Below are 27,949 nucleotides of genomic sequence, written 5' to 3' on the forward strand. Positions count from 1 at the left end.
TGTGAGAAAATGCGATTGTCGTTTTGTAATTGACCAGTGCTATATCATTCTCCTGACAAGCGGTGAATTGTTTTGGGATCATATAAAGAATTTTTCTTGTTTTTACATTCATATCAAAGTACAGTGTGCAGGAGATACCTAGCTTTAGACATATAGTTTTTGTTGTGAATACTGTAGAAGTTTATTTCTCCCCCTGTGGAGAGTAACCTTGTATTTTCTTTCATAAAACTAAGTAGGCAAAATTTGGATACAGTTTTGTAATGAGAATTCACTTGTTCCTTTAGCACTCTAATTGAATCTGTAGAGCCCATTAACAGATAGATTGAGGTTTCAGGAGTCTTGGAGTGAGATAAAACTTATTTCTGAATCTTGCCAACTCTAAGAAGTTTACAACTAGTAGGTAAATAGTTCTGGGATTTCTAATTGCTAACAGTCATTCTTTATTCATTTCTGAGGGTTTGGTTTTAAAGGTCAATTCTGATAATCACTGATGGGAGGCAGTCGGTAAGCAGTCACTGAGTATCCTTGATGCCAGGGAAGATGGGGAAACACATCCCTGGAGGAGCCCTTGTTTAGGTGAGGTGACTACATTTTCATATGGAAACATGTTTGGACACGGATTTGATGAAGGGCAGCAGTAATGTCAAGTTGTTCATGGGGATTCTGATGACTCCCAGGATGAACTACTGCCTTCACTGTAGACTTCGTGAACCCATGCAGGTCACTCTAAAACTCATCTTTATCATTTTGCTTATTTTGTACATTTCCTGAATGGAAACTGTAAGTTGGGAAAGGAAAGATTGTGTGAACTAGAATGTTTCTAGCAATGGAAAGCGGACAAATTAGGATGCGAACTTAGCCGCCAAAAGAGGATGTTGTTATCACATAGCTAAGCTGGCAGTGTCCCCTAAAGGCATTTAGGCAGAAATCACCATAGTCCAAATAGGCTGACCTTTCTAGAGCCAACTACATCTTGGAAAATGTTGTAGGGGGAATTAAGCAGCCTCTTTAGGCCTTGAGAGGAGGCCAGAACACTCTAAATGTGTTTCTGACACAGGAGAGCTCTGGAATAAGGGGTTGAGTGAATTAGAAGGAGTATGTATGCTAGTTTTATTTTATGAGAGAAGAGCACATGACCAAAAAAGGCAGAAATAAGAAACTTTTTCAAGAAGGCATATTGCAATGCCTTTGTTTTCCAGCCAGTATATGTCTACAGCATAGTATACAGCAACTGTTGTAGTGGTTGGAGAGAAAAAAGAGTTGGTTATCTCAGGCAGATAGGATTATTTGTGGGGGGGGGGTGTTAATATTGATTAGTTGGGCTTTTTTGAAGCACATTTTCATATTATTTCACATGTTAGAAAGTTAAAAATGTTTTCTAGTGATTTCCACCAAGCTATTGCTTCTTAATGGGTTAATACTGCTACTTTATACTCTTTTTCAATGTAAATAATAGAGGTTTTACTTGCCTACTTAAAAAAACCTTGTTTTTTTTTTGTTTTTTTTTTTTACTGAGAAATAATGTACATTCAGGAAGATTTGCAGATATTGTGTATTTGGTTTGGTGTGTTGGGGGGGGAGGATAAACTAGTACTGAGAGTTATTAAAGTATGCCAACCCTCAAACCATGCAATTTAAAATATTAAATAAATTTTTTTAGGAAAGAATCTTCATGATAGGCCTCTTACAGATAGTTTTAATTATGATTTGTTTTAGTTTACAGGGTCCAATACAGCAAACATCTTACTGATCTGTTAAGTTTTATGTCACTGTGTTTATGTCACTGTGCTGGATGATGTAGAGCATTAAAAAATGATTAAGCCTAGGAATTACCATCAAGGAACTTACAATCTAATGCAGAGTTTAAAATAACTACACAAACTATAGTAAAAGATTTAAGAAGGCAGAAGAGATGGAAAATGGTAAGGTTGGCCTGGCATGATTTAGGCTTAGGCTGATGAAGAACAGCACTTTGTTATTGAATAATAGAAAGCTGTGTGTTGAAACTTTGCTTCAATTCTCTTTCCATTCAGTTTGTTCCAGAGTACAGATCTTAAAAATATTTAAATTATTCCTATTTTCATATTTTTTGTGATAATAAATATTGTTAGCAGCTCTACATTTGATTTTATAAATGAGAAAAGGCCCAAATACACTTGTAACTTACAGTGGTTTAGTTCCTGCTTTAAGTAGAACTTGTACCTTGAATGAATGTAGAGAGCAAACTATCAGAAAAACATGCATTATTGGGAACAGAAGGCCAAATTTTGACTTTCTTTCTTGGGAGTTTTCCCTTTGCACTGAATCTTGTCTGCTTACGCCAGTCTCATACTTTTAATTAGATGGCATCGTCTGTTAAGTATTACAGCTTGAGAATAGTGTATTTTAATCTGTTAGACCTGGTAGCAGGAAGGTATCTGGTAACCAAATAAGAGAAAGGAGAATCTGCCTTAAATTAGATGACTTTTAGTAATGTTTTCATCCTTCTCTGAAAACATGAGACTAATTTTATTAAAATTTTCATGATTTGAATCAGTAATTTCAGTTTACTCTCCATATTCGTCTTTTTTTTTTTTTAACCAGTCAACTAAGAACATTTACTGAGTAGCCCTTTTGAGTTTTCTCATTGTGTTTGTTTTAGTTACACAAGTAGTTATAAATCTTATATTCAAAATGGTAAGTATGGCAGCATCAGCTACTTTATCCATATTCATCTTTGGAGTTTTGTTTGTTTTGAATTGCTTTTTACAGGCAGCTCACAAATTATAGACATACATGAACTATGATGGACTGTATTACCTCTGAGAAGTCAACTGCGCTTTTGTTTCTTACTAATACAAGCAGAAAGGATTTGGTCTGTTGGGTGAACTGGCACATAGTCTAACTTGGATCTTATTGGCCTGAATGTCTCATCTTATCTCTTTTTGCTTAGAGTAGAGGATTTTCTTGATGGAAACCCTGAGAGTTTCATACAATTGGTTGTTCATCAGCAGATGGGTGGGGGGTAGATATTCCCCAGGGGTCACCAGGGTAGACGAGACATTGCCAGAGGTACTGCCATCCTTCTGTTCTATCCTAAAATCTTGGCGATGGCTGACTTCCCATCCACCTAGCATCTGCACACATATTTGTTGGCCAGACAGCTTCTCCCAGGGAAATCAGTCTGATTAACAAAGCTTTAATGGACCTTTTAACGAAAAGTTACAGGTCTCTGTTGTGGGTGGGCATCTAAGTTTGTTTTTCTCCCTTGTTGGACTGATATATGGTATTTCCAGGGGCAAGAGTTGAGGGACTGTATGTGCAAATGAAGTTTGTGATATCTATTCATTTGTTTTTATTAAATATCCCCAGAGCATTAGTCACATTATAAACCATAAGTTTTAGTGACTCATAACATGTGTAAATATCAAAGGAACTAAAAGGGAACAGAAAATGTAGAAGAGCGTGATCAATTGACCATAACAACTGCTACCTTTTGGCAAAGACAGATACTTCTGGCATTTTGAAGAACCAAGTTGCCTACAATTCTTCTTCTTCTTCTTCTTCTTCTTCTTCTTCTTCTTCTTCTTTCTTCTTTTTTTTTAAAGCAAAGAAGGCTATCTGGTGACGTTTCAATGATTTGAGAGTCATAATGGACTCAATGGTTTTGCTCAGAGTGTGTTTTGAGAATCCCCAAGGTTAGTTCTCAGATATGTAGGTTCCTGGCTCTTATCTCAGCTCTTGTCACTTAGACTTTGGAGTCATAGCCTGGGAATCTGTGTGTTTAACAGTGCTCCTCTCATGAGTTCAGTGTAGTATCTGCCAAATACACTGGGAGCTCACGTTGACCTCAGATGTTACCGCTCAAACAAGCAGATTTCTATAAAATAATTTTAATACAAAAATTGAGTGTGAGTCTAGTGATGTTTCGGTCTGTATATCACATACATCTCCTTTCTGCTCTTTGAAGTGTTATATTTCTCAAGTATTTTAAGAAGGCATGTAGTTCTTAGCCAGCGCTACTAAACAAAATTAACTGACACATTTTTCAAAACTAGAGAATCAGTCAATGGGGTAAGAGAAAGAGAATTTTCCATTTTTTTTCTCCTTGCCAACCTTCCAGCCCCCACAAGATTTACCTTAGTCCTAGGGAAAGGAGAGGCAGGCCATCAGAAAGTGGCTGATTATGTGATCTCAATAGAAGTAGAGTTCTGGTGGCACACTCCATTTGTTGTTACTCAGAAAAAAACAAAAGAGTTACCCAGAAGGTTCGAAGCACTCCTGTCTTCAGCTATGAACACTGCTCTGAGCCTGAGACGAGGCCCTTAATGGATTACCAAAAGAGTCCTGCCAGCACTCTTAAGAAACTGCTTTTGTGATCCTTGCAATTGCTTCTCTGATGCTCCTGAAACAGATAAGATGGGCAAGTCTTCCTCATTGTTTGGGGGTGAGGGGGTATCCCTCAAAACCTCTACAGTGGCTTAGGATAGGGGTTTGCACATCACAAAGATTCTCAGTCATCAGAATTATTTTGTATAGATTTTGGGTCTTCTTCTGAGCTACTTAACAAGAATATCCAAAGATTGAGAATCTGCACTAATGAAAACTCCCTTGATAGTTCTGAAGTGGAACCAGATTGCAAACCACTGACCTAGAGCATCATCTTCTGTGGGAATGTTGTTCCTGTAGCAGCTCCAATCTTAATTCAGTGAGAGTATAAAGTGTAAGTAAAAAGAGAAATAAATGCCAACCCCCAGGAAGCAATCTCTCACTTCCATTCCTCCCTTGCTTCACCCCTGGGGCTTCGTGTCATGCAGAGACAGAATGAGGAGAACTACAAGCAAGAGGGGGCCACTATGGGGGTTAAGGCGAGTCTGGAGCTACCCCCCAAAGCTTAGGGGGAAAAAAAGTATGTACAGCTTGAGGGGTAGCATACAAAAAATACAGCTTTTGAGGGAAAATTGGCAATTGGGTTGGTAAGGGGGAAAGAGAAGCAAACGGGGAGAATGGAAGGTCTATAAGACAAAGGAAACCAGAACATCATGCATACGACACACAAAACTTCCTTACTGAGCTTAAAACCAACAAAAATCCTGCTACGCTACGCTAACAGATGACACCACCGAGCTAAGAATCTTGTAAAGCAACCTGATACCATACAAATGAATAGGAAGATGAACAGATCCATATTAAGGTATTATCCCCCCAAATGAGAAAATTTTGCAAAAAACAACAGACATCCATTGTGCAATATCCTCCCCATCCATTGTGAAACCTAAGGCAACTGTAAGACGACATTCCAAACAGAGTTACATGTACACAAACAAGCATTTTGCAATATAGAAGACAAAAAACATTGAGAAAATAAGAACAAAAATGAAAAACACTAAGGAATAAAAAAATATAATTGAGGGCAGTGCCTGTGGCTCAGTCGGTAAGGCGCCAGCCCCATATACCGAGGGTAGCGGGTTCAAACCCGGCCCCGGCTGAACTGCAACCAAAAAATAGCTGGGCGTTGTGGCAGGCGTCTGTAGTCCCAGCTACTCGGGAGGCTGAGGCAAGAGAATCGCTTAAGCCCAGGAGTTGGAGGTTGCTGTGAGCTGTGTGAGGCCACGGCACTCTACCGAGGGCCATAAAGTGAGACTCTGTCTCTACAAAAAAAAAAAAAATATATATATATATATAATTGAATTCAGAGTGTGGAAGAGAATGGTAGTTATCTCAGAAATAAGGAGTAGTATTTCAGGGTCCCCAAGGGAGAATAGACTCAAATAAAAAAATAATAAGGGGTATTAAAGAGAGAAGAATGAAAATGAGATAAGAATTTAAAAGGTTAGAGATTAAGTAGTAGAAATGGACAGACCAAAAATGAATACATTTATATGTGAGCCTTTAAAGAACAAAGACAAAACAGTAGATTAGAGCTAATATTTAAAACTATAATCCAAGAATAATTTCCAGCACAAACTAAAGATCTTAATGTACTTTTGAAAGAGACTACAATTGAGTACCTGGAAAAAAGTAACCCAGAATATTCGATTTCAAGACTTACTATAATAATACTATTACTAATTTTACTACAGTGGCTACTGGAAAAAAAAGTCAGATAATTTTAAAAAGCAAATATTCAGGCTGTTGTCAGTCTTTTCAAAAGCATCATACGAAGCAAGGTAATAATGTATCAGTATTGGGAAAAAAACTTGATGAAAGTATGACCCCAGATTTTTACATTAAACCTTTACAATCTAAATTATAGAAAACAGTGTTAAACATTTAAGCACCAAAAACATAAGCAACAACAACAAAAATAGATAAATTGGACTTCACCGAAATTTAAAATGTTTATGCTTCACAGGACACCATCAAGAAAGTGTAAATATTAGCCAGATATGGTAATGCATGCTATCCCAGCTACTTGGGAGGCTGAAATGAGAGGATGGCTTGAGCCCAGGAGTTGGAGGTTGCAGTGAACTAGGATGACACCACTGCACTCCAGCTATAGTGACAGAGTGAGATCCTACCTCAAAAAAAAGTGAAAATTATAACTCACCTGATAAGGGACGTGAAAGAACTTACATACCTCAACAATTAAAAAGATAAATAGCTGAATGAAATATGGACAAAGAATTTGAATAGACATTTCTCAAAAGAACATATACAGATGGCTACTAAACGCATAAAAAGATGATCAGTATCATTAGTCACTTGGGAAATGTAAATCAAAACCACAGTGAGATAATGACTTTACACCCACAAGGGGTTGTTATCAAAAGGTCAGACAATAACAAATGTTGAAGAGGATGTAGAGAAATACAATAAAAACCTCATACTCTGCTGGTGGGAATGTATTGTGTTGCAGCCACTTTGGAAAAGAGTCTGTCATTACTCAAACAGTTAAACATAAAGTAGAGCACTTCCACTCCTAGGTATATATCTAAGAGAAATGAAAGCTTATGTTTACACAAAACTTATATATGTTCATGGCAGCAATATTCATAACAGCTGGGAAGTAGACAGAATCCAGATGTCTGTCGCCTCATGAAATGGATAAACTGGTATATCCAGACAGAGGAGTACTATTTACCAGTAGAAATACATGCTGCGGCAACTGGTGCATGCAACACCGTGGATGAACTTTGACAGCAGCGTGCTGAGAGCAAGAAGCCAGACACAAAAGGGCACATACTGTCTGAGTCTTTTAATATGGAGTGTTTTGATCTGGAAAATCCATAGAGATAGAAAGTGGCCTAGTGGTTGCCAGGGAATGTGGGGAGGGAAGAGGTGGTGAGCGACTGTAATGGGTGTGGAGTTTCTTGATGGAATGATGGAATTTGATAGTGGTGGCGGTTGCATGAAGTTATGAATAAACTAAATACCACTTAGTTGTATACTTTAAAAGGGTTTATTTTATGGTATGTGAATTATATCTCTCAGCTGTTATTTTAAAAGGGTGTAGAGCTCTCTCCACTCACGAAACCTTCCCTAAAAGTCTGTTAGATGTTCAGATTGATTTGGAGCCATTAGTCACATGTGGAGATTTAGAGACACATGTGCCATAAAAGTCACCCTTTTAAAGGTGTGTGATTCAATGGGTTTTAGTAATTTAAATGAATTAAAAGGTATGTAAATTTTTCTTACTCCATTGTCCTAGCCATGTTTTAGATTCAGATGCTCAGTAGCCACCTTACTGGACAGTGAAGATGTACAACATTCATCTCCACACAGCAAGTTCCATGGATAGTGATATGCCAGAGAATGAACTTTATCTACCCAAGAAATAACTAGTGTAATTTTAGCAAAAGGAATGATAATGAGCATTGTGATATATATAAATGTAGCTCTGAGACCAAAAGAATGGTAAGGAAGACAGTGAAGATTAATATGCAAAAGCTATAAGTAGTGACAAACTATAAATAATAAAACTATAAAAAGGGAGAAAGTAAAGTAGTAGGAGGTTATTGATTGCTATAATGGGCAATAGATGGGACTTAAAGATCACTGTCAAAAACCGATAAGCTAGATAGTAAATAATTAAAGAAAAAGCCAAGGGACTAAGGTCATTTAATAAGGCATAAGTAGAAAAGTAACCACTAGGACAAAAATACAAAATTCCTGAACTGCAAAAAAAAAGTAAACGTGTTGAAGAAATATATCTTATATAGAGGGAAACAGAGAACAGATAGGAGTGTGAAATATATGACAGTTGAGACAAAGCATCAGATCTGTTATTCCATGTGCTTGAACTTAACTCGCCCCCAAAATGGAAACAACTTAAGTGTCCCATCCGCTTATGAATGGATAGACAAAGTGTAGCATATTCATATGGGAATTATGAAATATGTCTCAATAAAGCTATTAATAAAAAATAATACTTAGCATTATACATATACACACTTAATCCTGATGCTACTTTCTTGAAGGGGAAGACCCAGTAGCATTTCTTTGTACTAAATTCAGTAACAATGCAAAGATGCCTACTAGTTCCACTGTTATCTGATTTTATACTATTAGCCATGTAATCAGAAAAGAAAAACTCAATTAGAGGCACAAGAATTGTCAAGGAGATAAACTCTATTTGCAGTGAACATGATATAGTATACTTGAAAACCCTAGAAAATCACTTAGAATGAACTTAGACAATAACACATTTTAGTAATGTAGCAGAACATAACTTTTCATATATACAAATATAGCCATTAGAAGACATATTATGTTAGTAGTGAAAACCACATTTAAAAATAGTGTCAAGGAAGATTAAATACTAAGGAATAAAGTTAAGAAACATGCAAAAGCGGTATGAGTAAAGCATTAAAACCCTTCTGAAATTCACAAATGCTAATTTGAACAAATAGACATCCCTATTGTTGGGTAGGACAGCTTAATATTATTAAGATATCAGGTTTTCTATAAGTTACTTTGTAAGTCTAACACGATTTTATTTTTTATTTATTTATTTATTATTTATTTATTTATTTATTTATTTATTTTTTGTGGAGACAGAGTCTCACTGTACCACCCTCGGTAGAGTGCCGTGGCCTCACACAGCTCACAACAACCTCCAACTCTTGGGCTTAAGCGATTCTCTTGCCTCAGCCTCCCGGGTAGCTGGGACTACAGGCGCCCGCCACAACGCCCGGCTATTTTTTGGTTGCAGTTTGGCCGGGGCCGGGTTTGAACCCGCCACCCTCGGTATATGGGGCCGGCGCCTTACCGACTGAGCCACAGGCGCCGCCCGTCTAACACGATTTTAATATAAATACCAAAAAGTTTTTATAATGAAGTTAGACTAATTGCTACTATAGTTCATATGGGGGGGAGGGGGGAGGAACATACAATAATATCTAAGAAAACACTGAAAAGTAAAACTACAAAGGGGAGACAAACCTTACCAGACACCAGAACATGTGTTTTGGTTCTGCTGAGAAAGCCTAGAAGCAGTGACCCCCAGCCCGGGACCAGTGACTGAACACCTAGACTTTAGTTTCTAAGTCCCATTATCCAAAAAGGAACCTGGTATCCTTGGAAACAGGACTGATTCTAGGGCTAGAGTAGGGTAACAAATGAGCCCACAAGTAAAGAAGTGCTCAGGAAAGGATGTAAGCATGTCCAAGGACCCATGAGCCATCTAGGAAGAACTCCCAACAGCCACATCTAGGACAATTTGAGCAACAGATACACAATGCTGGTAATGAGCTCTATCTAGTAGAGTAAAATAAAGGTCTATAGGCCTTATTGCTATAAAATAAGTAATGTAGTAAATAAATAGGGACAGGCCTTACAGAATAATTCCAGTTCATAAACTGAAAGTAAAAAGAATCATGGAATCATCATTTACCAAACATCACAGAAGTGACTGTTGCAAGCAAGAATCTTAAATTAATGGGCAAAACTATGATGAAAAACAGGAGATTTTCATAGTCTCAAATGATCTGCTTACAAATTTATTAATTACAAAAGAAAAAAATTTACCTTTGCAGTGAATATACTTAGCAGGTACCTCCTGGTGGTGCACCAAGAAGGGCACAACTTTAATGATATTTTTTCCAAAAATGCATGATCTTGTTCTAATGATGAAAAACAAAACAAAGCTAAATTGAGAGATATTTTACAGAATAATTATCTAGTTACTCTTCAAAAGTGTTAAGGTCATTTAAGATAGAAAAATTGATGGGAGGAGACGAAGACATGCAGCGTGAGACCCCGAATTGGATCCTAGGCCAGTTACAGGATGTCAGTGGGATAATTGGTGCAATTAGGGTAAAGCCTATAGATTAATTTATAGTCTTACATCAGTTGATTTTAATTAATCTTTGAAGTTAATTTTTGAGTTCTTGTTCAATAATTCTTTTCTTTTTTAATTGTTGGGGATTCATTGAGGGTACAAAGAACCAGGTTACATTGATTGCATTTGTTAGATAAAGTCCCTCTTATAATTGTGTCCCACCCCCAAAAGGTGTGTCACACACCCTGAGCTCCCACTTCTCTCCCTCTTTCCCTCTCTCTACTCTCCCCTTCCCTACCCCCCACTGTGTACTAGGTCTTCAATTGTCCTCATAATCAGAACTGAGTGTATTGGATTCTTGCTTCTCCATTCTTGTGATGCTTTACAAAGAAGAATGTGTTCCACTTCCATCCAGGTTAATACAAAAGATGTAAAGTCTCCATTTTTTTTAATGGCTGAATAATATTCCATGGTATACATATACCACAATTTGTGAATCCATTCCTGAGTTGATGAGCATTTAGGCTGTTTCTACGTTTTGATAATTGTAAATTGAGCTGCAATAAACAGTCCAGTGCAAATGTCCTTATGGTAAAAGAATTTTTTTTTTTCTTCTGGGTAGATGTTCAGTAATGGGATTTCAGGATCAAATGGGAGGTCTGGTACAAGACCACATCCACGCCGGCATTTGCAGTTTTGAGATTTTGTGATGTGGGCCATTCTCACTGGGGTTAGATGATATCTCAGGGTTTTTTTGATTTTTGTTTCTCTCATAATTAGGCATGAAGAGCATTTTTTTCATGTTTGTTAGCTATTCATCTATCTTCGTTAGAGAAGGTTCTATTTATCTCTCTTGCCTATTGTTATAAGGGATTGTTGACTTTTTTCATGTTGATTAATTTCATTTCTCTGTAGGAGCGTGCAGGTGACTTTGAGTGGTGTCCAGAGTTCGGGATTGTTCAACAGTTCTTAAATCTGTATAATTTTTGCCATTTTCCTACAGGCTTTTAATAGTCTTTTTTTTTTTTTTTTTGGTTTTTTTTTGGCCAGGGCTGGGTTTGAACCCGCCACCTCCGGCATATGGGACCGGCGCTGTATCCTTGAGCCACAGGCGCCGCCCACTTTTAATAGTCTTAATTGTCCAAGTCAGAAAGATTCTCAGATCTTCAAAATGATACGAGTTCAGTTAGATTGTATGCACTTTCTTCACTTGCAGTCCCCTCTATTAGGTGGTATTGCTAGAGAATAAATTATCATGGTCCTTTTTTCAGACTGATTATAAGGTATAACATTAATGTAGAAGGTTACAACAGCACTTAAAAAATTAAATAGGAAAGAAAATACCAGTGCATATCATAGAGGAAAGTTAGGTATTGTTTCGTGAAACTTTTTTTAAAAGAGGGTCTCACTCTGTCACCCGGGCTGCTGTGCAGTGGTACAATCATAGATCACTATAACTTCAAACTCCTGGGCTCAAGTGACTATAACTTCAAACTCCTGGGCTCAAGTGATCCTCTCCCTTCAGCCTCCTGAGTAGCTAGGGCTACAGGCACACACCACCATGCCTGCCCAATGTTTAAAAATTTTTTTGGTAGAGATGGGTTCTCACTATGTTAGCCCAGACGGATTTTGAACACCTCGCCTCAGATGATGTTCCTGCCTCGAAGTGTTGTGGAACTTTTCAGTTACATGTGTGTATGTTGCACTTTTACTGCCTGGTCACATAAAATGTACTTTGTACTTTTGGTTCCCACCATAAAAGGTTTGAAAGCCTCTTCTTTAAGAGCTAATCAACTGTGTAAAGGTAGATGAAATTGTCAAAAGTACTGTGTTGTAAAAAAGATGAGCCCTAATAATTCAAAGTATTTTGTTTGACACTTCTAGGACATTTTAGAGACAACAACTAAAATTATTTAATGGAATACAAGGCCAAGTACTGATCTCCAGAAAAATCATTTAACTGCAGAATACCTAGTGGCCTACAAGTAGGTAAACTGGTCATGTTACAAAATCTGTGCTCAGTTTCATGGACAGAATTTCACTGTAAAATTTAAGGGTGTGCAGGAAATTCCTAAAAAGTAAGCAAACAAAAGTAAGCAACAGCAACAACAATTAAAAAAAAAAAAAATAGATGAGCCAGATGGACAGAATGTGCCCAGGCAGAAGAATAGAACAATTGCTCAAGAAGCAGGAAATGGATTTGTCTTACTGTTATTGTGGGCAACTTTCCAAATGCCTTAGGGCAGGAGCTATATCTGTGTATCTTTTCTCTATGATGTTTGCACTTTATGGCAAGAAAAAATTTTTAAGTAGTACGCTATTTGCTAACTTGGCTGAAGAATTGAGTTTAACATTTCTCTCTCTCTCTCTTTTTTTTTTTTTTTTTTTTGAGACAGAATGTCATTTTATCTCCCTCGGTAGAGCGCTATGGCGTCATAGCTCACAGCAACTTCAAACTCTTGGGCTTATGTGATCCTCTTGCTTCAGTCTCTCAAGTAGCTGGGACTATAGTCATGTGCCACTGTGCCCAGCTAATTTTTTTATTTTTAGTAGACATGGGGTCTCACAGTCTTGCTCAGGCTGGACTCGAACTCTTGAGATCAGGCAATCCACCCATCTCAGCCTCCCAGAGTGCTGGTATTACAGGCATGAGGCACCACGCCCGGCCAAGGAATTGAGTTCAAAGTTCTATCTACACATGGTCTTTTGTGACCTAGCAGGTGCCCTGCTTGACTTCCTGCTTTTTTTGAGACAGAGTCTCAAGCTGTTGCCCTGGGTAGAGTACTGTGGTGTCAGCGCTCACAGCAACCTCAAACTCTTCGGCTTAAGCCATTCTCTTGCTTTAGCCTCCCAAATAGCTGGGACTACAGGTGCCCATCACAACGCCTGCCTACTTTTTTGTTGTAGTTCTCCTTGTTTGGCAGGCCTGGGTTGGATTCAAACCTGCCAGCTCTGGTGTATGTGGCTGGTGCCCTAGCCGTTGAGCTACAAGCGCTGAGCCCAGGAAAAGGGGTATTATTATCATCATCATCATTATTATTATTATTTGCAACATTTGAATTTTGGAGAGGTGTGTTTGAGAATTATGGATCTTGGCAGTGCCTGTAGTTCAGTGGTTTGGGTGCCAACCACATATACCTAGGCTGGTGAGTTCAAGCCTTACTCAGGCCAGCTAAACAGTAATGACAACTGCAACAAAAAAAAATAGCCGGGCATTGTGGCAGGCGCCTATAGTCCCGGCTACTTGGGAGAGGCAAGAGAATCGCTTAAGCTCAGGAGTTGGAGGTTGCTGTGAGCTATGATGCCATTGCACTCTACGGAGGGCCACATAGTGAGACTCAGTCTCAAAAAAAAAAAAAAGAATTATGGACTCTTGAAATTGTTGAGAACTGTTTTATTTCTGCCTCTGCCAGTAATTCCTATTGAACCATTCCCAAACAATTAGACTTTCTTTGCTTTAGTTTCTGTCATTTGTGAAATTTGAGGGTGTACCTTTAGGACATTGGGAGAGTCCAATGAGATAGGAAATAGTAAAGATCTGTGGTATCTAAAAAGCACCTTATAAATAAGTGAAAGCAGTGATATCATGTTACTGCCTTTTCTGTAGCTGGAAGAGAATGGTATAGTGAGAAATCTTCTATAGTTAGAAGAGAGTTGGAGAGTATGAAAAGTTACATGGATGAAACATCTCTTGGCACATTAAACCATCTTGTTGTGTACAGTCTTTACAGAATCTCGCGTGGGAGAAGCCTGAGACTAGTTAATCACATCACAGTGATTTGAGACCAAACTCAGTGCTTTAGGAAATTCATGTTTTTACAAGGTTAAAAGCAGGAAGTATGGTTTTTAAAGTTTATTTATTAAGCAAAACTGTTACCCATATTGGAAAAACATTGTAAAACTAAAATGGCTATTCATACTAGTAGGAGGACACCTAGATCATTGAATTGGTTTAATTTATCTTCTGCTGAAACACCATGAAGTTCTCGGGAGAGTGTTTTAAGAGGGTAAATATTGAATTTGATTTTTCTGAGACCATTATAATCAAAAATCTTTTTCATCCATTTGGTTGCTCTTTGTTAACCATCAAGGTGATTTGATTCACTTAATGCAGGTAATGTGAATGTCCTTTGGAACTAGCCCCTGTAGTTTCAGCTAAGTTAATTTACTTTCAATTTCTTTTGATTATTTTCCCCCTTAAATTTGCATAAAGAGTATCTAGTTACTTAAGTGCAGACAGATTTCAAAGTCTTTCTGGAAATCACTTTTTTCTCTTTATTCAGATGCTGTGAGGGCATCTGAATGCCCATCTTTTAAGTCCCTTTGGCACTTTTCTAGATGAGCATGCACTTGTATGCTTTTAAAACTGCATACCCCCTTTTTCTGGCCTAAAAATATGCAAACACTCATGAATTTATTCTCTTTTCTTTTCATGTGTCCATAACTGCTTATTTCCTAGATAATTCTATTTTAATGAGATTGTTAAATGATTTCTCGGCCAACCTAGTCCATAATATTTTAGGGCAATAACACCTATTTCTTTCATTTTAATATATTCTAATTCTACACTGAAGAAATTCTTAACAGGAAATTTAAATCAAGAAGAGTAAATGGGACCTGAGGAAACAGACTCATGAAAATGCTCTACAGAATGGTGGTGCTGAAACTGGTTTCCTTCCTAGTTCAAAACCATTTTAGAAACGGCATGAGTGACCTTTATTTTCTTCTCTGTGGCACACACGACTGTAATTTCCCATGACTATTTATGGTCCGTACAGCCCTTGTCTAACTACCCCCCTTCCTTTTAAATGTCAACAGAATGCGTGTTTCTTTAATGGAAAAATTTCTATTTTGGGGAAGCTGTTTTTCCTAAGATAAGTAATGGAGTTGGTGTGTGTATAAATTGTGTGGGGTGTGCAAGACTGAGGAGTATTAAATTAGTGGATTGAAAGCTTAGAATGATAGTCTTGGTACGGACTCCTAACAGAAAAAGCTTCCTTAAAATCCAAGACTCAACATAACTGTACCTGGTATTCCATGTTCTCCCTTTTTAAGGATGATTTTATTTTCATGTCTAACCTATCGCACAATAGTCCTGAATTGAATGTGAAGATTTCAAACCAAGGTGATTGTGAAATGAGAGAACAGGGAAGCTTGTTACCAGCGTAGGTTTGGTGGGAAGGCCAGGCAGATCTGACCCTGCTCTTGAGGTGAGTTCTGTGCACAGAGCACACTGTCCATTTCCCAGTTGTTTGAGCTGCACAGTTAGATGTCATCCCTGCTCTGTCCTTCCCATGCTTTCCGAGTGATTTGGAACCTGATCACGGCAAGGGTTTGGCTGCAGTTCCCCAGCTCTGTGTTATCTTAATGTCTCACAATAACTGAGAAGGATAACACATGTATGGGTGTTGACAATTATAGTTAACCTTAGCTATGAAACTGTTCTCTGTACTTGATTCATTATTCACTCTATCATCTGGAAACCGTGGCAGCGTATATGTTACCTTGTTTATTTTAATGTAAATTATTGAAGTATAATATAAATACAGAAAAGTGGCCAAATCCTAAGTATAGCACTTAGTGAATTTTCTCAAAGTAAAACATACTTGTGTAACCAGAACCCAGACCAAGAAACAGAACACTGCGATGTTAGGAATGTTACACGCCATGTCCTGCGTGCTGTCACCTTCCCCACCTAGCCCTGCCACTATTCTGACTTTTGGTTTTGCCGACTTTGAGCCGTATCGGTTAAGGAACCATATGGGGTGTCCCCCTTGTGTCCAGTTCATTTGCTCTCTATTATATTTGTGAGGTTCTTCTTGTTGATGAATATAGTTGTAGTTCTTTGTTCTCGTTGCTTTATTATATCCTGATATTTAATATAGAGCAAATTGTCTCCTGCAATTGTGAATGTATGCCAATAAAGATGTAATTTGGACATCATACTGAAAAGATTTCACTACAAATTTTAGTTGTATTGGGATCTAATGCCTAATTGTCTAATTACTATAAGAACTCTTTTTTTTTCCAGTTTTTGGCTGGGGCCGGGCTTGAACCTGCCATCCCCAGCATATGGGTCTGGCACCCTACTCCTTGAACCACAGGCACTGCCCAACTATAAGAACTCTTATTAAAAAGTAAATTGTTTTTCCTCACCCTTAAGTCGGAATATTAAGTTTACCATACCACTTTCTCTTTCACTCCTTACCAGCTATAAAAATAATCATTACTTCTCTTACCTTTGTGCTTCCATAAATTTTGATTTTTATCTCTTTGTATTTGATACAGATTGATACCTGTTGTGAAAATCGTAGATGGTGGGAAATAGATCCATATGCCTGCTAAATTGAAGTTTAACCAGGGCTTATCTTTTCATTCATGTTTCCAAAGCCAGCTTCTAATACGCCTAGCATTGAGAAAGCCATGAGGTGTGTTGAGGGCTCTGAACTCGAGCTCTGGCTTATCTATAGCATTTTATTGCATTTTGTCATTGTAGCCTGAGATTCCTGAATGCATCTGCAAACAAACTGGAAACCCTTCCTCCAGCCACACTCTGTGAAGAGACAAACAGTATCTTACAAGAGTTGTATTTAACAAATAACAGCCTCACGGATAAATGTGTGCCCTTATTAACTGGACATCCCCATCTGAAGATTCTTCACATGGCCTATAACCGACTTCAGAGTTTTCCAGCAAGGTAAAGGAGGATCATAAACTGATGTCCTCAATTGCATTTCTGAAAAGTGTATTTATAGATAGAAAGAAGAAAGCTGGACTGCTTATTTTCCAGGCACTGTAAAGCTTGCTCATTTGCTCCCTGTTGTCTTTTAAGCTAGGTATAATTCATACTTCCCCAAAGAGAAATGTATTGGTTTTCTTAATATGAGTAAATCCAAAGGCCCAATCACAAGAGTGTGCTTAAAATTATGAAGTAAGGGTGTTGTTTAGCAGGTAAATTTTTTTTCTGCTTTTCAATCAGATTTTTAAAAGAAATTAACCTGATATGGTGGAACTTAGAATGTAAACCAGGAAACTGAAGATACTTCGGTATCTACCAGCTCTTGCATTTGTGCTCATGTTGTACAAAGCATTGGTAACCTATAAACCATAGAAACTGTGATGTTGCAAATTATGGCTCTCGGAAGATTCCATTTTTAATTTTTTTTTTTTTTTCATTTTAATTTCTAATTTTAGTGGAGCAGTGGCATTACTTCCAGCTTTATGTGAATGTATAGAGTCTGCCATGAGGATTTACTCCACTTCCATTTCACTGGCATTTATCCATCTTATGAGTTAGGACTTGGGACACACACTCACACATCAAGGATGCAAATGCTAACCTCTGTGATACCTGCTAGTCATGGGACCTCAAGTCTTGGGGTCAAATCCAAGGACTAGCACAGTCTCCCTCTTCTGCTGTCAGGGCTACCTATCTATAAGCCCTTGCTAAAGGAAGAAGGCCCAAATAAGTATTGACTTAAAGTATTGCTCTGTTTTTGGCATAATAAAGATATTTTTTAAAACTGTGGAGCAGGGCACCAGCCCCGTATACTGATGGTGGTGGGTTCAAACCCAGCCCCGGCCAAACTGCAACAAAAAAAAAATAGCCGGGCATTGTGGAGGCACTTGTAGTCCCAGCTACAGGGGAGGCTGAGGCAAAAGACTCGCCTAAACCCAGGAGTTGGAGGTTGCCGTGAGCTGTGATGGCATAGCACTCTACGAAGGGTGATTAAGTGAGACTCTGCCTCTAAAAATAAAAAAAAAAAACAACTCACAATTTGATATTAATGATTAAATTGTTTTATGTTTACTTCCATGTACTTTTTTACTTTGAGAATACAGTATTTTTGGGAAAAACATGGTAACCACATAACAGTAACGCATCTGAAAGGGAGTTCATTGTCCTCTTTCAGATGATAAAAACTCTTCAGGATCACTGAGGATGTCCCCAAGCTGGGTGTAATCATCCACTATAAGTGCAGAGAATTTTTTTATGCATCTTGTAAATAATCCATCTAGCAATAATTCTGTCTAGAGGAGGGGGGGTAGTATGTGGCTCAGTAGCTCCCCTGAGCACTACAAGAGCCAGGACTGTGACTTTATCTTCATCAACCTTGTATCTCACACATGGTCTGGCCTACAGTCATCTCAGCAAATGGTCGCTGAATTAAAGAACATGCCCCAGTGAGCCAGTCTTCTTACCTTCAGGTCTTTCACTGCCCTTTTTTTGTGTTGAGAGATGGAAACTTCTTTGAATTTTCCTGTCTTGGTCCTGTTTTCTGTACTTCTAATCATTTTTCATGCAGTATTACCCATTAGTTTCTCCACATTTCTTTTCCAAATAGGACAACAATGTATTTAAAGAATACAGTTATAAATTCAGGTGATCGTAGATTATTTCACAGTCTGAGTATGTAACGTTGGAGTATATCCTGATACCATGTTGCGTGTTTATATTTAATTGTATATTTAATTGTTTCAAGATATATTGTAACAAATGAAACATAAACCGCAGTAAAGATCCCGATAACTGTAAACTAAGAGATTTAGGTTACAAGCTTGAGTTATGCTAACTGGGAATCTTGTACTTCTTGGAGTCCAGCATCACCGGTGACAAGGAGAGAGTAGTGGTGAGATGCTAGAGTGTCAGAGGATTTCAGAGGTACAACATTTGGTTTTTTCCTCAAAATTTATAGAAAATGCAAGAAACTCTGATTCTGGAAATTTTGTTTAGTTGGTTAATGCTTAACTGATTAAGATTATAGGCAAAAATTGAATAGTAAAAAAATTCTCAAAGTGTTAAGTTACATTAGAACATGTTGGTAAGGAAAGATTGAAGACATTCCTTCTTTGAAGATGTTTAACAAGAGTTGGCAGAATATTCTTTGGGGCTTGGTTTGAATTTAGAATCTGCCAGAGGCTGAAAAGTGTTCCAGAGACCTCTCAGCCTATCACCTATTCCCATCTCCAGCCTATGTCTATCTGTGTATGTGCTGCCTAAGGAATTTGGGGAGGGGAGTTTGGGGGAAAAGCGTATCTTAATTTGAGATACAGCCCTGTTCTCTACATCCCCTTGATTTTTCATTGCCACTGCAAAGAAATCATACTCTCAGACTAAGCTCTTTTAAGGCAGTTATATTTGATTAATGCTGGCTTTTGACCCATTTAAGTAGGATTTTCATTAGCATTCTGACTAAGCTACATAGCAAAGTGATTGTTACCAGGGTAACTTAATTTACACACAGATTTTTAGGAGGAAAAGGGCATCAGTTTTCCTGCTTGTTGCCAGTTTGAAGAGTTAATAGTTTTTGCTCTGTGGTGGGAAAGAAGATGTTAAAATGGGGCAGTGCCTGTGGCTCAAGGAGTAGGGTGCCGGCCCCATATACCTGAGGTGGCGGGTTCAAACCTGGCTTTGGCCAAAAAGAGAAATAAAAGATAAGCTGAAAAAAAAAAAAAGTTAAAATGCTTTGATACTCCAATATAATAGTAAAGAATTGTCTTGGTTGCAAAAATGACTATTGCAAATGAATTCTGAAAGTCACAGTAAATTCATCTTTTGATTCTTATTATATATAATTTTCTTTTTAAATTGCCTTACAATTATTTTATAACTCCCTCCCCAATGGATTTTCTCCTTTCTAGTAAAATGGCGAAACTGGAGGAACTTGAAGAAATTGATATAAGTGGGAATAAACTGAAAGCCATCCCCACAACTATTATGAATTGCAGGCGCATGCACACTGTAATTGCTCACTCTAATTGCATCGAAGTCTTTCCTGAAGTTATGCAGCTCCCAGAAATCAAGGTAGGTGGCTTAATTTCATAAACTCTAAGCTTCAGCTCAGCAAAGAGAGTTGATGTCCCCGGTTCATCCCCAGTTTAAGATGTGTGCACCTTTGTTGGATTTACTCAGAATGGAGACCCCAACAGTCCTTGCTCCATGCTTCTTAACCAATGGGCTGTACTGTTGAGCTAGCAGAGTTTAAAAAAGAAAGAAAGAAAGAAAAACAAAATGCTAGGCCAGGTATTAGGAAAATTGTACTCCTTGGCTCTGTTCCTAACTAGCTGTGACAGGAGGCTAGTCACATAATTGTCCCAATACTTCTTTTTCTGTCTATTAATACTTACTTACTTTCAAGGTAGTTATAAGGCTCAAAGGATGAGTCAGGTGCAATAGCAGTTTGAGAAAGTGAATAATGCCACTGCACACCCTACCCTTTCTAACTCAGCTAACCAAATAGCATACCCCGCCCCCCACAGTAGCCAATCAGTGATAGACTAGCATCATTGTTGTTGCCAGACATTAATTTCAACTGAATAAAATTGGCATAACAGATGCTATTCTCATTTGATAGAAGTCAGACTCAGGAGCTGAAAAATGAAGAGATTTGTGTAAAACTAAGATGGCAATTTTGTGGGAGAGATAGTCTGTAATCCCTGACTTCCTTACTCCAGGTAGACTCACAGGATGAAACCAGTTCACTAGAATGAAAGCCATCGAGTTACTTTGTATTCAGCTTTACTTCCTTTTGGGAGTTGCAGGGGATATAAAATTGAGAAGTTCTTTATATATAATGTAATTTTTCATGTGTCTCTTAGCATTTCTAATTATCATTTTTATGCTTAATAAAAAAATAATTCAGTAGTTTTAGACTTGGAGCATATTCTAGTCTAATGAGGAATGAGTAGCCCTTACTTAGCCATTCTTTACTTTTCAGGCACTTCCTGATGTAAACCTTGTGTGTAAGATTAAGAAATTATATAGACATTTGAAGACACTTTAAATAGCATGAATAAGTTTTCATCACAACAGTTTTTAAAATTGATGTGGTTAAGGTGTGTACAAGCCTTTTTCTCTTGTGTGTGTGTATATGTACACACGCTTTAAGCCATGAAATGTTTTATTTTGGACTTTAAGAGCACTAGTATCTCATATCATAGGGGCATTTAAAAATGTTTATTATAAATTTTAAGAAACATTTCACTTCCTGTGTAGTATCTTTCACAATGGGGAAATGGCAGGGCTCTGAAGTGGGACAGATCTCCCAGCTGAAAATTACTTCACTGCTTTGTTTCCGCATATGTAAAATGAGGAAAAGAATAATATTTTCTTTATGGTATTGTCCGGATGAAATGAAAGAATACAGGGCTTGGCGCCCAAAGCTCAGTGAGTAGGGTGCTGGCCACATACACCGAAGCTGGCGGGTTTGAGCCCAGCTCGGACCAGCTAAACAATGACAACTGCAACCAAAAAATAGCCAGGCATTGTAGCGGGTGCCTGTAGTCCCAGGTCTGGGGAGGCTGAAGTGCGAGAATCACTTAAGCCTAAGAGTTTGAGGTTGCTGTGAGCTGTGATGCCACAGCACTTGACATAGTGAGACTCTGTCTCAAATAAGAAAAAAGAAATGAAAGAATATACACAAAGCTTTGGAAATAGAAGTGGCACAGAAGAGGAGCTTCCTAAATGTGAGCTGTTAGCAATACAAGTCCTCCATAGGGTTCAACTGTGATGTTGATTATATGGAACAAGTATTTTGGCTGAAGCTCAAAAAAAAAATCCAGGAAATTTACTACTCAAGCAAATGCTTCTTGGCCTCAGCACAGGAAAAATGTCAACTAAGCCTTCTGGGAGTTCCTAAGCCGCCCCTTTGACTTAGGGGCCATGCTGTGTTAGCTTTTACAGGGGGCTGTTAAACTGGTCTCAGTGTGAGGTGCAAGGTGGTAGGCTAGCTGTCTCAAGATTAACCTCCACTTTTTTAAGTTTCTGGTTTAAAATACAAATAAACATTTGAGTATTTTTAGGTTTTGAGTAGGTTTTACAAATTGTGAATCTTGCTATATGAAAACTAATTTCTCCTAGGTTCTTGCTTGGATTCCTGGATTCCAGAATTAGTGCCTTCTGTTTCTATTGAATTCCGTCCCCTTTTGTCTTCTGTCTGTACCCAGCTTTACAATTTCTTTTAAATTTTACTTCTGGAATTGCTTTTTAAATGGTTTCCATACTTTGGTCCTTTTCTCAATTCCTTACACCTTAGCATTTTCCTTATGCTAACAATATCCAGTCTTTTAGATGCAATTCTTGCATTACCAGTAGACAGAGGTTTTGTTGTTGGGAGGGGGCTTTTTGGAGGGAGTGGTGAGCAATATCAAGTATCCTTTATGTATAAAAATAAAAATTTTCCAGCCTGGACAGTTATGGGAAAAATAGCAGGTATATTATGTGAGAACTCTGAATTGATATTTTAATGTACATTCTTATGAAAATATTTTTAGTTGCATTATAACTATTTATACACATTTGGACTAAGAGAAAATTCCTGATAAAAATGATACTGCTGTATCTTAAATGATAAATACACCTATGAAAGTCTTCACTGCAGGCTCGGCACCTGTAGCTCAAGTGGCTAAAGTGCCAGTCACATATACCAGAGCTGTTGGGTTCGAATCTAGCCCAGGCCTGCCAAACAACAATGACAACTACAACCAAAAAATAGCCAGGCGTTGGTGGTGGGCACCTGTAGTCCCAGCTATTTGGGAGTCTGAGGCAAGAGAATCGCTTAAGCCCAGGAGTTGGAGGTTGCTGCAATGAGCTGAGATGCCACAGCACTCTACCCAGGGCAGCAGCTTGAGGCTCTGTCTAAAAAAAAAAAAGAAAAGAAAAAAGAAAGTCTTCACCGCACATTGAAGCCTAAAGCATGTTTTTAATGTAAAAGAAAAGATTTCATTCCTAAGATGTTTCAACTATATTAAAATGTTATTATTGAGTTAATAACACTAGATTATATTCATATTGCTTCTTCAAAATATTCCAGTGCAATAGGTGTTAATTGTATAGTATCTCATAGCTATTAATATTATTACAATTATAAAATCTTAACAGAAAACAAATTTAAAGGGATGAGGTCATGGTGTTATGTAACTAGCTAGTTCTCTCTAGTCCACTTTTCAAACACTTAAGTAAAAATGTTCACTCACAGCTTTGTTACTAATGCTTTGAAAACAATTATGGTTTGAACGGGTAAATAATTCTCCATACTAAACTATGTATGTTAAAATGTTTTTTAAAACATTTGAAAAATTAAGCTGTTATTCATATATACCTAAAATAGAAACTGTATGCGTCTTCTGATCTTGGATAAAGTTGAGCTCTGGCATCTTTTTCATTTTGGTACATTCAATAAAGTCTGTTAAAATGATCATCATTAATTAAATACAGTTAATTTCTGTATTTTGATAGAGGAATACAGTTTTTATTTCGTCATGTCAGTTTTTAATTGGGGGGAAAAAAGTTTTTTTCCCAATATTCTGGTGAGCTCCAGTGTACAAGTCATAGTTCATTTGTTCCTTATCTTATTTTCCTCACCTTTGTTTAGTACTTTGAAATTACTAATTTCAACACCAGTCCTGTGTTGTTTGGAGCAGATTGCGTGCTGTTGGTTCTCAGGTAGACCTCCCTCCGGATATAGATTAGCTGTCAGTCACCTAGTAAGGAAAACAAGAGCCAAGTCACACATAGACCACACTTAGTTTGTCTGGTCCTGGGGCTAAGCCCATGCGTAGGCCGTTCATGGCTGATGAACCCTGGAAGCAGAGATGGCCATGGATGTGGCACTTGGTTCTCCTTCCACTGAATTGTACAGCAATCAATACTGGTGCTGTAGTAGTTCTGTGACAAAATCCACTCCGTTGAGCGATTTCTAATTAGGGACTTATTCTAACCCTTTTTGAAGTATATTTTAAGCAGATGAAATAAATACGTGATTCATGTGGTAAATGAAATTTGTAATTTGGGATTTAAACACTGTATCAGCAACATCATCGTATTTTCACATTTCCTTAGCTTCTTTATTCTAAGCATAGCATCTTTTAAAATGTTTCAATTTTCGGGCGGCGCCTGTGGCTTAAAGGGGTAGGGCGCCGGCCCCATATGCCAGAGGTGGCAGGTTCAAACCCAGCCCCAACCAGAAACTGCAAAACAACAACAAAAATGTTTCCGTTCTCTTCAGAAGATTAGTTTCACGTTTGTGCTATGTAGTAATAAACTACTTAAATAAGTTAAGTGAACTCATTTAGAATCTTTGTTACTTTAACTGGGAAATGAAAGTATGTATGAATTATTTTTAATATGCACTACTCTGAGGACAATGGCTGTAGGAAGTTTCAGAAATGAACAGACCTACTTCTGGATACAGATCTGCTCTCAGTCTACTAGAGGGGAAAACACAACCCTACAGTGACCATGTAACCAAATTTGGCTTTTCCAGACCCTCACAAGCCCTGTTTACTCTTGTTACCTAGAAAGACACAGAGAACATGGGGGAATGGCTGGGTCAGAATGGATGAAAGAAAATGGGTTCTTGTGGCGTGTGCCTGTAGTCCCAGCTACTCGGGAGGCTGAGGCAAGAGAATCGCTTAAGCCCAGGAGTTGGAGGTTGCTGTGAGCTGTGTGAGGCCACAGCACTCTACCGAGGGCCAGAAAGTGAGACTCTGTCTCTACAAAAAAAAAAAAAAAAAATGGATTCATTCTTTAGGAAGTAGGATAATAGCAATGAAGACATGGCAGAAACCAAGTGAGGTGTCATTTGAGTGTCACAGCTGATGTAGTAGACTTAAAAGGTGAGCTAGGTATAATGCATGTCCCCAAATCAGAAACCAGGAGCTGTCATCATTATGGTCCTGGAATCAGGTTGAGTAATAATAGTTACTTAGGAAATTTTCTAACACTTAGAAGTCTAATGTCAATTTCTGTTTGGGACAAGGCTCCATACAAGGGCTGAGCAAGGAGGAAGCAAGCAGTGTATACTAGGAAGTGGCCCTTGACCCCCCCCTTTGCTCCCTGCCCCATGAGGAATAGACTAGCAGAAAGCTAGGGTTGCATATTCTCTCTGTCTTTCAAAATTGCTGTAATGAGTTAACTCAGATTAGTTTTGTTTTTGTATTTGGGTTTTTTGAACTCCTATTTCAGCAGATGGTTCTAAATTCAAAACCATGCCTTTTCCAACTAAATACTTCATACATCTTATGGGGAGGGTTACATATACTATATACAGATAAGAGACTGGTCCTCTTTGAGCTTGTGCATATGTGAGCATGGTGACTGTGAGTCCTCAAAAGAAGTAGGCTGTGAGGCGGTCATTCTCATGCTGTGCAGATCCCTGAGGGGAAGGGGAAGTGTGCTTATGCACCTAGCAATCCAGGAGACAGCACGGAATCATCTGTACCTTTCTTTACAAGATCTTGCTCCAATCTAAAATTTCTTGCACATTCTGTGTTCTACTTTTTACTGTTTCTGTTTGTTCTAATGTAAAAATAATGACTCTTCCTCTTTATAATCTTTGAGTAAAACTGAAGCCTTCAGAAGCATGTACCAGGCTCTCTAACTTTGTAAGAGCCAACTGAGTGCCACCGAGGGCACACACAACCAATTGTAAGAAGGTTAGAATTCCTTTATGATGTAAAGAAGCTATTGATACAGGATGCATTTTCTAAAAGTAAAATTTTGCAAATAATTTAAATGAGGAAAATATTCAGTAGTTGGAGGAAGAGAACACTGAGGGGTTTTTTTGTTGTTTTTTGTGTTGTTTTGTTTTGGTTTTTTGCAGTTTTTGTCTGGGGTTGGGTTTGAACCCACCACCTCCGGCATATGGGGCTGGCGCCCTACTCCTTTGAGCCACAGGTGCCACCCGAACACTGAGTATTTTTTTTAAACAAATCTTTACCCCGATTTTCATTTTTCTTGGTCAAATTCTTGCCAATAGGTTTCCCAAATCTAAAGTCCAGTTGAGAAAAATCAAAGAGAGCTAATATATGTAAATCTAAAAGGAAGGCTTTATACAAGATTAAGGGTCGTCTTTTGCAACTCCCTGAAAGGCGAAGATGTTTAAACATTAATAAACATTTGTGAATAATTTATAAATATAATTTTATATAGAAGATAGTATTATACTTTGACTTTGGGGGTCTGCATTTGAGGTATAAGGTAGGTTTAGACTGACTCATTCAGTTCACAGGTTTACTTAGATACATGAACACCCCGCGGTAGCTGTCACTTAGTCTTTTATATTATAGTTATAAAATGTAAAGTTATAGTTAAGAGAATTTGACTAAAAATTATATATTGAGAAATAGTAGTATACACATGTTTATGTTTATTTTTAAGCTACAGTGTTCTGGTTCCTATTAGCTGTAACAAGGGGAGATGGTGTAAACTGCTTCTATATGAGACATGATGTAGTTTCATCATTTGGTCCATCTCTGCAGAATAAGCCTTATCTTTTATTCTCGGACCCACCAACGTCCACCTACACCAGCCTGACACACCACGTGTAGATTGTTCCTGTCTCCTTCCTGGTATACACGCGGTCAGCTCGCCTGTTCTGACACGCCTGAGTAACTTTGATTCTACACAAAAATCTTCTCTTCTGGAAACAGCTCTCAGGGGTCTGAACAGTTGTCTCAGTGCTGTCGTAACCCATGCACACTACTGTCAAAGCATCCATCGGTAGAGGCTGAAGATTGTATTGTTTACTTCCTCCACCAGCCTGCGGGTTGCATGAGGGCAGGCACCGTGTCTGCCACCTCTGAGTATCGCTGATAGCTTGTGCATTGCCTACTATTTGTAGGTGCCTGAATACATGTTCTTCTGAATGAATACTTGAATTTATCCATTTTTATCAATTCAGAATGAAAATTAGTGAGCCTGTTCAGTGTGGAAATGGGTTATAACACCAACGGCTTTTGGGAAGTGCAGGCTGTGGCTGGGAGCCTCATTTGTGTTGGGGAGCACCGTTGAGGCAGTGGGCCAGTGGAGTCTGAAGGAAGGAAGAAAGCAAGGTTTGCGGAATCTCTAGGAGCTGGTCACCTTCAGGGAAGTGTAGGCAGATGATGAATGATACACTACTATGGAAATTAACATGCCTGTTTCTTTGGTAATGTTTTATGAGAAAACATAGGCTATGCTCCATGAATTACACTTAAACTAATTGTAGTCCTTTTCTTTGAGATAAGCTGGTTATTTCTCTATGGTCTTATCTACATTGTATTTGTAATAATTATCCTCTAAATTATGAATTCATCCTCAGCCATGAGTTACCTCACTTTTTCTGAGGATTGGGTATTGTTTTGGGTATTCTTACCAGAATTGTGATTATAACAAAGTAATTTTTGTTAGTTACATTGTAGAATGGGCCTGAAAGAAGTTTAAAGGTAATTTTCTGTTGTGTGTTAGCCGGAGTTAACAATGTATTTAACAGCATAGTTTTAAGAAAATTATAGTACATTACACATGGACTTGCATTCCTTAACAAAAAGAATGTGTTAGTACTATTTTTCTCTCCAGTCTCAGATATATTTTTTTTTTTTTATTTTGGCCGGGGCTAGGTTTGAACCCGCCACCTCCGGCATATGGGACCGGCGCCCTACTCCTTGAGCCACAGGTGCCGCCCAAGTCTCAGATATTTTGTTTTTTGGTGTTGAGTACCTCAGCAGTAAACCAGTGTTGAGGACTATTAAAAAAAACGAAGTAGCACTTGTGTGTCACTCACTGTGTAACTTCAGTAGAAGAGCACCAGATACCAACCTCCTTGTAATTTTTATGAACTTCCTTCAGTGTATAGAAGTATAAAAGGGTGTTTCTCTGCTTCTCTGCCATTAAGAAAATAGTTACATTTTCATACAGAAGAGAACAGTGACATTGAAAATATATTAGAATTGCACTACAATGCTTTGCACAACAACCTAAGCGCTTGT

At 38.1% G+C, this 27,949-nt stretch overlaps 1 protein-coding gene across 1 annotated transcript in view; it reads left to right on the forward strand.

Annotated features, from left to right (window-relative positions):
- PHLPP1 (PH domain and leucine rich repeat protein phosphatase 1) overlaps window positions 1-27,949 on the forward strand; it is a 259,504-nt gene that overhangs the window by 209,937 nt on the left and 21,618 nt on the right. The window contains exons 11-12 of the mRNA XM_053572056.1: window positions 16,698-16,898; window positions 19,844-20,006. Coding sequence (XP_053428031.1) covers window positions 16,698-16,898; window positions 19,844-20,006 — 364 coding nt within the window. The remainder of the gene's footprint in view (window positions 1-16,697; window positions 16,899-19,843; window positions 20,007-27,949) is intronic.

This window comes from Nycticebus coucang, chromosome 19, assembly GCF_027406575.1.
Source record: "Nycticebus coucang isolate mNycCou1 chromosome 19, mNycCou1.pri, whole genome shotgun sequence".
NCBI lineage: Eukaryota > Metazoa > Chordata > Mammalia > Primates > Lorisidae > Nycticebus > Nycticebus coucang.